Here is a 12770-nt window from a genome sequence, read left to right as displayed (position 1 = left end):
AGAGAGAGGGAGAGGACGGGACGGAGTGGGACGGGACGGTGTGGGGTGGGACGGTGTGGGGTGGGACGGTGTGGGGTGGGACGGTGTGGGGTGGGGTGGGGTGGGACGGTGTGGGGTGGGACGGTGTGGGGTGGGACGGTGTGGGGTGGGGTGGGGTGGGACGGTGTGGGGTGGGACGGTGTGGGGTGGGACGGTGTGGGGTGGGGTGGGACGGTGTGGGGTGGGGTGGGACGGTGTGGGGTGGGACGGTGTGGGGTGGGACGGTGTGGGGTGGGGTGGGACGGTGTGGGGTGGGACGGTGTGGGGTGGGACGGGGTGGGGTGGGGCAGGACAGGACGGGGTGGGGTGGGGTGGGACGGGGTGAGGTGGGACGGAGTGTTTCACGGGCACTAACATCCCCGCCTTGCCCCACAGTGCCAGTGATGAGCGTCGGTGGAGTGTCGCTCTCTGCGGGAATGACGGGGACTTCACTCTCCACACTCAACACCTCCCCATCCACTCCCCCCAACACCACCAGCAGCACCCACTCCATGGCACTCTCAGCCGTGCACACGAACACAGGGTAAGCAGTATCCCAAATGTCTAGTGTACAGGGGGGCAGTATGGACTAGGTGGGCCGAAGGGCCTGTTCACATTGTATCCCTAAAGTCTAGAGTACAGGGGGCAGCATGGACTAGGTGGGCCAAAGGGCCTGTTCACATTTTATCCCTAAAGTCTAGTGTACAGGGGGCAGCATTGGACTAGGTGGGTCGAAGGGCCTGTGTCCACATTGTATCTCTAAAATCTATTGTGGATGGGGCACCTTGGTCGGCAAAATCTAGTTGGGCCGAAGGGCCTGTTTCCGTGCTGTATCTCTAATATCTAGTCTATTGCAGATGGGACATCTTGGTGAGCATAGATAAGTTGGGCCGAAGGGCCTGTTTCCGTGCTATATGACTCCATGACACTTGGACAGTTACATGGATAGGAAAGGTTTAGAGGGACATGTGCCAAACAGTGGCAGGTGGGACTAGTGTAGACCGAGCATGTAGGCCAGCATGGGCAAGTTGGCCCGAAGGGCCTGTTTCCACACTGTGTCTCTAAAGTCTAGTGTAGATGGGGCATGTAGGTCAGCATGGGCTAGTTGGGCCAAAGGGCCTGTTTCCACACTGTGTCTCTAAAGTCTAATGTAGATTGGGCATGTTGGTCAGCATGGGCTAGTTGGGCCGAAGGGCCTGTTTTGCACTGCGTCTCTAAAGTCTAGTGTAGATCGGCCATGTGGGTCGGCATGGGCTAGTTGGGCCAAAGGGCCTGTTTCCACACTGTGTCTCTAAAGTCTAGTGTAGATGGGGTATGTAGGTCAGCATGGGCTAGTTGGGCCAAAGGGCCTGTTTCTGTGCTGCATGACTCTGAATCTATGACAGTTAGACAGGTACATGGATAGGAACGTTTTTGAGGGACATGGGCCAAATGTGGGCAGGTGGGACTAGTGTAGATGGGGCATGTTGGCCAGTGTGGGCAGGTGGGACTAGTGTAGATGGGGCATGTTGGCCGGTGTGGGCAGGTGGGACTAGTGTAGATGGGGCATGTTGGTCGGTGTGGGCAGGTGGGACTAGTGTAGATGGGGCATGTTGGCCGGTGTGGGCAGGTGGGACAAGTGTAGATGGGGCATGTTGGTCGGTGTGGGCAGGTGGGACTAGTGTAGATGGGGCATGTTGGTCGGCGTGGGCAGGTGGGACTAGTGTAGATGGGGCATGTTGGTCGGTGTGGGCAGATGGGACTAGTGTAGATGGGGCATGTTGGTCGGTGTGGGCAGGTGGGACTAGTGTAGATGGGGCATGTTGGCCGGTGTGGGCAGGTGGGACTAGTGTAGATGGGGCATGTTGGCCGGTGTGGGCAGGTGGGACTAGTGTAGATGGGGCATGTTGGCCGGGGTGGGCAAGTTGGGCCAAAGGGCTTGTTTCCACACAGTATCACTTTATGACCCTAACTAGTCTGAATGGGCGATCGCTGGGCGGTACGGGCTCGGTGGGCCGAAGGGCCTGTTTCCGCGCTGTATCTAAACAAAACAAAACTAAACTGTAACTAAACATGCATGGCCACACAAAGATGCATGAACGCTAGATTCGTCCACGGTTTCTGTTGACGCGCACACACACGCACACACACACACACACACATGGACGCATACAGACACACACACATATACACACACACACATGTACATATACGCACACACACACACACACATATACACACACACATATACATACACACATACAAATACACATATACACACATATACACACACTCATAAACACACACATACACCCACTCACACACATGCACACACATATTCATACACACAGATTAACACACACTCTCACACACACAGATACACACACACTCAAACACACACAGAGCACACACACACGCACGCACATACACACACACATTTCCACACACACACATACGCACACACATGTACAGACACGCACACATGAATAGACACATACGCACACACATATACATGTACACACACATGCGTGTGTACAGACAAACACACACAAACACACATATGAATAGATACACACTCACATATACATGTACACATATACACAGAAACACAATACGGACACACACACACATATACATGTACACACATACACAGAAACATACACACGGACACACACACACATACACGTACAGACATACACAGATACACATGTACAAACGTACACACAGACACACACACATGTACACACACGCGGGCGTATAGCCACACACATATGAATAGACATGCGCACACACACATATATACATGTACACACATATACATGTACACATGGTACACAGAAAAAAACAAAATGGACACACACACATACACATACAAACATACACACACACATGCGTACACACACAGATAAACACACAGATACAGACACACACATACACACATATATACACACACTAAAAAGGACACAGACACACACACACACACACACACATATACACACACGCGTATATAGACACACACGCACATGAATAGACACACGCACACACACATATATGCATGTACACACACGCGCGTACAGACAAACACACACACACATGAATAGACATACACACATATATGTACACATATACAGAAATACACACGCAGACACACATATACATGTGCACACATACACAGAAGAATACACATGGACACACACACTCATACACGTACAAACATACACAGACATATACATGTACAAACGTACACACACACACACACGTACACACTCGCACACACACGTGCACAGTCATACACACATGCACATACACACACATGCATGCACACACAGATACACCCACAGACACACACGTACATGTGCACACACACACACACGTACAGACACATGCACGTACACACACACACGAATAGACACACACCCACTCGTACACATGCACACATGCGTATGCACACACACACACACACACACACACTCATATACACATACGCACATACACAAACAGAACCACACAGACACACACACATATTCACACACACATGTACAAACACACGGGCACAGACACACACACATAGGTACAAGCACACACAAATAGACACACACACAAACACACACACACGCGTACACACACATATACACGTACACACCTACACAGAAACACACACATGGGGACACACACACGTATACATACATTCACAGACATACAAACATACACACACATATACACACACACACACACGCATGTACACAGACAGAGTTAAACACATACACACACACGCATACACACACACATGCATAGACAAACATTTACACACACACACACATACAGACACACACATACACTCACAGAAAAGCACACACACAAGCACACATACACACACAGATGTACACAAACGCATACACAGTCAGACACATACACACACGTACACACACGTTCAGACACACACACATACACATACAGCCACACACAGACGTACACACATACAAAGGTGCACAAACAGACACACACGTATACACAGACACACACACACGCGTACACAAACATACGCGTACAGACACACTTGAATGGACACACACACATGTACACACACACACAAACACACACAGATACACACACACACAGATACACACACACAGATATATGTGTATATACACATACACAGAAACACGCATGGACGCATGCAAACACATACACATCCAGACATAGACAGACATACACACACTCGCATACACACAGATACACGCATACTCACACTGAAACACATACACACACAGATATACACACACACACGTACTCACACATATGCACACTGAAAAGGACACACACGCACACACACACAGACATACACAAATGCATACACACACAGACACGTACACCCACACACATACGTACACATGTACACATACACACATACAGGCACACACACATACACGTACACACATATACACACAGAAACACACACACATACACACATACACATACAAACACTCACATAGATGTATACACATACACATATGCGTACAGACACACACACATACACACGCACACGCATACAAACACAAATGCACATACAGATGAATACACACACACACATGTACACATGCACACATGCGTACAAACACACAGACACACAGATACTCATATACACGCGCAGACACACACAGATGTACAAACGTACACACAGGTACACACACAGACAAACACACACACACGTACACATGCACACATGTGTACACATACACATACATGTACATACATACACAGAAACACACATAAATACACGCACACACACACACGCGTACGTCTATGTGAGTGTCTGTACGTGTATATGTGTGTGCATCTGTGTGTATATGTGTGTACATGTATGTGTGTGTGTCCACATGTGTCCCCGTGTGTATGTACACACACTCACATACTCACACACACATCCACACATACACACGTACACATGCACGAATAGCTACACACACATGTACACATGCACACTTGCCTACACACACATATATGTACACACATACAAGCACAGAAACACACACATAGACATACACACACATGCATACACACACAGATACACACACAGACGCACACACACGTAAACACACATGCACGTACACACACACACACACACACACACATGTAGACACATGTACACACACACATAGACACACACACACACATGCACACACACACAAGAACAGACACACACACATGTACACGTACACATATTCACACAGAAACACACAGCCACACACAAACTCATACACGTACAGACATATGCACATACACCTACACACAGACACACACACACACATACACACACACAGACATACACACATGCATACACACAGATTCACACATACTCACACAGAAACACACTCACACAAATACACACATACACACAAATGCATACACACACAGATACACACACACACACATATACACAGATACACACACAGATACAGACACACGTACACACACATACACACACACTGAAAAGGCCACACATGCACACAAGCACGCACAGACATACACAAATGCACATGTACACACACACATACACACACATGAATAGACACACACATGTACACATGCGTACACACACATATACACGTACACACATACACACAGAGAAACACACAGACACACACACACACATATACACGTACAGACCCACACAGATGTACAAACGTACACACATTATACACACACATGCAGAGGAGATTCACCAGGATGCTGCCAGGGATGAAGGGCCTCGGCTATGAGGGGAGACTGAGCAGACTGGGGTTGTTTTCCCTGGAGCAGAGAAGGCTGAGAGGGGACATGATCGAGGTGTACAAGATCATGAGGGGCATAGATAAGGTAGATGGCTGGGAACTTCTTCCACTGGTGGAAGGTTCAACAACGAGGGGACATAGATACAGGGTAAGGGGAGGGAGGTTTCGGGGGGATGTGAGAAAGAACTTTTTCACCCAGAGGGTGGTTGGAGTCTGGAACTCACTGCCTGGGGTGGTGGTGGAGGCGGGAACACTCACAACGTTTAAGAGGCATTTGGATGGGCACTTGAAATGCTACAACATTCAGGGCTACGGTCCAAATGCGGGAAAATGGGATTAAAATTAGACTGTGTTTGGGAACGGGCGGCACGGACACGATGGACCGAAGGGCCTCTTTCTGTGCTGTAGGACTCTATGACTATATGACATGTACACATGCACATTTGTGTACACACACACACACATATATGTACACACATACACATAAAAACACACACACACAGATACACACACGCATACACACACAGATGCACACACACATACACACATAGCTACACACACAGACATGCACACACATACACACATACACGCACACAAATGTACATACACATATGTACACACACGTGTACTCACACACACACATATACACACAAATGCGCAAACACACATGCATACAAACACACCTAGACATACACATACATATGCATGCATACACACACACACACACATATACACAAACACACACACACACACACATATAACAGATACACACATACACACACATGCGGACACACGCACATTTACACACTCACGTACACACACACACACACACAAGCATACACAACATACAAGTACACATATGCACGCAGAGAAACACACATACACACACACACGCATGTACACCTGTGGTCTGCTGGTGCATCAGAAGCCTGCACTGGGCTGCAGCTCCCCCTCTTGGCTGTATGGAGTATGACGGCCCTGTTGTTGGTTGCATTGCAGAGGTTCCCTGTTGCCTGCGAACCACGGGATCATTGCCTCCCGCATCGCCGTAAATCCCTTGGCCACCATCCAAGGTTTGTTTCCATCACCGGTCTCGTGCCAGCCCCACCCACCTCACCCCTCATTCATGGGACGAGGCCAGGCATCCCCCATCTCGCTCACACCACCCCCCCCCCCCCCCCACCCTCCCCGCGCCACTGATATCCTGGACTGCGCTGCCCACCCCCACCGCATTTCCATTGCATGCTCCCCTCCCTCAAAACCCTCCCCTCCTTCATAACTTTTAACAAACCTAATGGCATGTTGGCCTTCATAACGAGAGGATTTGAGTACAGGAGGTCCTTCTGCAGTTGTACCACATCTGGTGAGACCACATCTGGAGTATTGTGCAGAGTTTTGGTCTCCTAATTTGAGGAAGGACGTCCTTGCTATTGAGGCAGTGCAGCGTAGGTTCACCAGGTTAATCCCAGGGATGGTGGGACTGTCATATGAAAAAAGATTGGAAAGACTGGGCTTGTATTCACTGGAGTTTAGAAGGGGATCTTATAGAGACGTATAAAATTATAAAAGGACTGGGCAAGCTGGATACAGGAAATATGTTCCCAATGTTGGAGGAGTCCAGACCCAGGGGCCACAGTCTGAGAATAGACAATAGACAATAGACAATAGACAATAGGTGCAGGAGGAGGCCATTCGGCCCTTCGAGCCTGTACGCACTGCCATTCAATGTGATCATGGCTGATCATTCTCAATCAGTACCCCGTTCCTGCCTTCTCCCCATACCCCCTGACTCCGCTATCCTTAAGAGCTCTATCTAGCTCTCTCTTGAATGTATTCAGAGAATTGGCCTCCACTGCCCTCTGAGGCAGAGAATTCCACAGATTCACAACTCTCTGACTGAAAAAGTTTTTCCTCATCTCTGTTCTAAATGGCCTACCCCTTATTCTTAAACTGTGGCCCCTGGTTCTGGACTCCCCCAACATTGGGAACATGTTTCCTGCCTCTAATGTGTCCAACCCCTTAATAATCTTATACGTTTCGATAAGATCCCCTCTCATCCTTCTAAATTCCAGTGTATACAAGCCTAGTCGCTCCAGTCTTTCAACATATGACAGTCCCGCCATTCCTGGAATTAACCTAGTAAACCTACGCTGCACGCCCTCAATAGCAAGAAGGGGAGGCCATTCAAAACTGAGATGAGAAAAAACAGTTTCACCAGAGAGTTGTGAATTTGTGGGATTCTCTGCCACAAAAGGCAGTGGAGGCCAATTAACCGGATGAATTCAAAAGAGATAGATAGAGCTCGAGGGGCGAGTGGAATCAAGTGATATGGGGAGAAGGCAGGCACGGGTTACAGATTGTGGATGATCAGCCATGATCACAATGAATGGCGGTGCTGGCTCGAAGGGCCAAATGGCCTCCTCCTGCACCTATTTTCCATGTTTCTATTAATCCCCACCACCCCGCCCCCAATCAGACATGGGAGCAGAATCAGGCCATTTGGCCCGTCCAGCCCTTTGCAAGGTCAGGGGATGTAATGCTGAGGCTTTATAAGGTGCTTGTCAGGCCTCATTTGGAGCATTGCAAGCATCTTTGGGCCCCATATCTGAGGAAGGATATGCTGGCTCTGGAGAGGGTCCAGAGGAGGTTTACACGAACGATCCCAGGAATGAGTGGGTTAACGTACGATGAGCGTTTGTGGGCACTGGGCCTGTACTCGCTGGAATTTAGAAGGATGAGGGGGAACCTCATTGAAACGTACAGAATAGTGAGCGGCCTGGATAGAGTGGATGTGGAGAGGATGTTTCCACTAGTGGGAGAGTCTAGGACCAGAGGGCACAGCCTCAGAATTAAAGGATGTTCCTTTAGGAAGGAGATGAGGAGGAATTACTTTAGCCAGAGGATGGTGAATCTGTGGGAGCCTTTGCCACTGACTGTTGTGGAGGTCGTCAGCGGATATTTTTAAGGCAGAGATAGATAGATTCTTGATTAGTGCGGGTGTCAGGGGTTATGGGGAAAAGGCAGGAGAATGGGGTTGGGAGGGAGAGATAGATCAGCCGTGATTGAATGGCAGAGTGGACTTGATGGGCCGAATGGCCTAATTCTGCTCCTATCACCAATGACCTTGTGAATGGAACCTCCATTTTGCATGTCGCATCTCACCACAGACATGCATTCAATTCATCTCATCTGTTGTCATGGTGTTCCTGCTGTATAAGGACTACTCCCCTTATCAATGTTCCCCTCAAAGCCATGTTGTGATACGTAGATACATAGAAATCACACAGCGTGGAGACAGGCCCATCGGCCCAACTTGCCCACACCGGCCAACATGTCCCAGCTACATGAGTTCCACCTGTCCAGGTTTGGCCCATATCCCTCCAAACCTGTCCTATCCATGTACTTGTCCAACTGTTTCTTAAATGTTGTTATAGTCCCAGCCTCAACTACCTCCTCTGGCACCTTGTTCCATACACACAACACCCTCTGTGTGAAAAAGATGCCGATTAAATCGTTCCCCCTTTACCTTAAACCTATGTCCTCTGGTCCTTGATTCCCCTATTCTGGGCAAGAGATTCTATGCATCTACCCGATCTATTCATCTCATGATTTTATACACCTCTATAAGATCACCCCTCATCCTCCTGCGCTCCAAGGAATAGAGACCCAGCCTGCTCAACCTCTCCCTGTAGCTCACACCCTCTAGTCCTGGCAACATCCTCGTGAATCTTCTCTGTACCCTTTCCAGCTTGACAATATCTTTCCTATAACTTGGTGCCCAGAACTGAGCACAATACTTTAATTGCAGCCTCACCAATGTCTTATATATTATCTCCAACACGACCTCCCATCTTCCACACACAATACTCTGCCTGATGAAGGACAATGTGCCAAAGCCTTTTTGATCGTGATGCCACTTTCAAAGAACTATATACCTGCTCTCCTAGATCCCTCTGCTCTACAACATTCCATATCTACCTGCGATCCCACTTTCAGGGAACTGTGTACCTGCGCTGCTAGATCTCTCTGCACTACAACACTCCCTGTCTACCTGTGACACCAGTTTCAAGGAACTATGTACATCTGCATTCCTCGATCCCACTGCCCTACAACACTCCCTGTCTACCTGTGAGTCCACTTTCAGGGAACTATGTACCTGCACTCCTAGATCCCACTGCTCCACAATGCTCCCTGTCTACCTGTGAGGCCACTTTCAGGGAACTGTGTACCTGCGCTCTGAGATCCCACTGCTCTACAACACTCCCTATCTACCTGTGACTCCACTTTCAGAGAACTGTGTACCTGCACTCGTAGATCCAGCTGCTTGACAACATTCCCTACCTACCAGTGACGACACTTTAAGAGAACGGCACATGCATTCCGAGATCCCTCAGCTTCTACAACACTCTCTATCTACCTACGATCCTACTTTCAGGGAATTGGGTACCTACGCTCCTAGATCCCTCTGCTCTACAACAATCCCCATCCAAACGTGACACCACTTTCAGGGAATTACGTACCTGCACTCCCAGATCCCTCTGCTTGACAACACTCTCTCTACCTGTGACGCCACATTCATGGAACTATGTACCTGCACTCCGAGATCCCTCTGCTCCACAACACTCCCTATCTAAATGTGACGCCACTTTCATGGAATCAATGTACCTGCACTTCTAGATCCCTCTGCTCTACAACATAGAAACATAGAAAATAGGTGCAGGAGTAGGCCATTCGGCCCTTCGAGCCTGCACCACCATTCAATATGATCATGGCTGATCATCCAACTCAGTATCCTGTACCTGCCTTCTCTCCATACCCCCGATCCCTTTAGCCACAAAGGCCACATCTAACTCCCTCTTAAATATAGCCAATGAACTGGCCTCAACTACCTTCTGCGGCAGAGAATTCCACAGACTCACCACTCTCTTCGTGAAGAAATGTTTTCTCATCTCGGTCCTAAAAGACTTCCCCCTTATCCTTAAGCTGTGACCCCTGGTTCTGGACTTCCCCAACATCGGGAACAATCTTCCCGCATCTAGCCTCTCCAACCCCTTAAGAATTTTATATGTTTCAATAAGATCTGCCCAACATCAGCCCGGAGTCCCGCAAACCCTTCTGGTCTTCAGCCAAATCCCTGGAGACTTTGGCCCCAAGACTGAGTGGCGCAGAGCCTGGAAAGATGCCCTCACCAACAAGGGAGAGGTGATCTCAGACCCCACAGTGAAACCACCGGGATTTGACCTCCATTGCAAGCAATTGCTAACCCTGAACAGGATCTGCACCCTCCATACAAGAACAGCCCGTCACCTGCACAAGTGGGATGACAGACAATAGACAATAGACAACAGACAATAGGTGCAGGAGGAGGCCATTCAGCCCTTCGAGCCAGCACCGCCATTCAATGCGATCATGGCTGATCATTCTCAATCAGTACCCCGTTCCTGCCTTCTCCCCATACCCCCTCACTCCGCTATCCTTAAGAGCTCTATCCAGCTCTCTCTTGAAAGCATCCAACGAACTGGCCTCCACTGCCTTCTGAGGCAGAGAATTCCACACCTTCACCACTCTCTGACTGAAAAAGTTCTTCCTCATCTCCGTTCTAAATGGCCTACCCCTTATTCTTAAACTGTGGCCCCTTGTTCTGGACTCCCCCAACATTGGGAACATGTTTCCTGCCTCTAATGTGTCCAATCCCCTAATTATCTTATATGTTTCAATAAGATCCCCCCTCATCCTTCTAAATTCCAGTGTATACAAGCCCAATCGCTCCAGCCTTTCAACATACGACAGTCCCGCCATTCCGGGAATTAACCTAGTGAACCTACGCTGCACGCCCTCAATAGCAAGAATATCCTTCCTCAAATTTGGAGACCAAAACTGCCCAGCTTGCGACTTCAGATATCCAGACCAGCCCATCCCACACATGGTGAATGACGGCTCACTGAGGCTTTTCCCTGGTGGCATCAAGGCCACCCACCCAGCAACTGATGCTGCCCTGGCCTGGATGTCTACCCTTGACCTACAACTTTAGGCTGTGCATGCCATACGGTCATAAGTGATAGGAGCACAATTAGGCTATTTGGCCCATCAAGTCTACACCGCCAATTAAATAATAGTTGATCTATCTGTCCCGCCTAACCCCGTTCTCCTGCCTTCTCCCCATAACCCCTGACACCCATTGCTGCCTTTCAGCAGCAGAGACACAGGTTCGATCCTGACTACGGGTGCTGCCTGTGTGGCGTTTGTATGTTCTCCCTGTGACCGCGTGGGTTTTGTCCGGGTGCTCTGGTTTCCTCCTACATTCTAAAGACGTGCAGCTTTGCAGATTAATTGGCTAGTTTACGGGCATTCGCTGGTCGGCGTGGACTTGGTGGGCTGAAGGGCCTGTTTCTATCCCACTCACAGACAGCACTTGTAGTCAGGGCCGAACCCATGTCTCCGGCTCTATTGGGCAGCAATTCGACCACTGTGTTGCCCCAAACTCCCAAAACCTAATTACTTTTAGAAACGGCTTTGGTTCCACATGGAGCTGTCGGTGAAATCCACCAAAATCCTGGCCACCTCAGCAATTATCAGCTACAAGTGGAATTCTAAAAAGTGTAGCATGAAACCAGAATTGATATATTTGCAAATTACAAATAATCCAGGTCGTCATCTGGTGTCTGTTTGTTAAGAAAGATTGGATAGACTGGATAGACTGGGCTTGTACTCGCTGGAATTTAGAAGACTGAGGGGGGATCTTATAGAAACATATAAAATTCTTAAGGGGTTGGAGAGGCTAGATGCGGGAAGATTGTTCCCGATGTTGGGGAAGTCCTGAACCAGGGGTCACAGCTTAAGGATAAGGGGGAAGTCTTTTAGGACCGAGATGAGAAAACATTTCTTCACACAGAGAGTGGTGAGTCTGTGGAATTCTCTGCCACAGAAGGTAGTTAAGGCCAGTTAATTGGCTATATTTAAGAGGGTTAGATGTGGCCCTAAAGGGATCAGGGGGTATGGAGA

At 48.8% G+C, this 12770-nt stretch overlaps 2 protein-coding genes across 2 annotated transcripts in view; both read left to right on the top strand.

Moving 5' to 3' along the window:
• LOC144591063 (POU domain, class 2, transcription factor 2-like) overlaps positions 1–423 on the top strand; it is a gene marked incomplete at its 5' end in the record, with an annotated part of 20797 nt that extends 20374 nt beyond the window's left edge. The window contains one exon of the mRNA XM_078395397.1: positions 415–423. Coding sequence (XP_078251523.1) covers positions 415–423 — 9 coding nt within the window. The remainder of the gene's footprint in view (positions 1–414) is intronic.
• The window catches only part of LOC144591062 (uncharacterized), a 41564-nt gene continuing 29205 nt past the window's right edge, over positions 412–12770 (top strand). Inside the window, exons 1-2 of the mRNA XM_078395395.1 lie at positions 412–562; positions 6768–6841. Coding sequence (XP_078251521.1) covers positions 423–562; positions 6768–6841 — 214 coding nt within the window. The 5' untranslated portion in view covers positions 412–422. The remainder of the gene's footprint in view (positions 563–6767; positions 6842–12770) is intronic.

This window comes from Rhinoraja longicauda, unplaced genomic scaffold (assembly GCF_053455715.1).
Source record: "Rhinoraja longicauda isolate Sanriku21f unplaced genomic scaffold, sRhiLon1.1 Scf000543, whole genome shotgun sequence".
Lineage (NCBI taxonomy): Eukaryota > Metazoa > Chordata > Chondrichthyes > Rajiformes > Arhynchobatidae > Rhinoraja > Rhinoraja longicauda.
The sequence above is the reverse complement of the archived record's forward strand: the minus strand, read 5'-3'. Positions and strand labels throughout refer to the sequence as shown.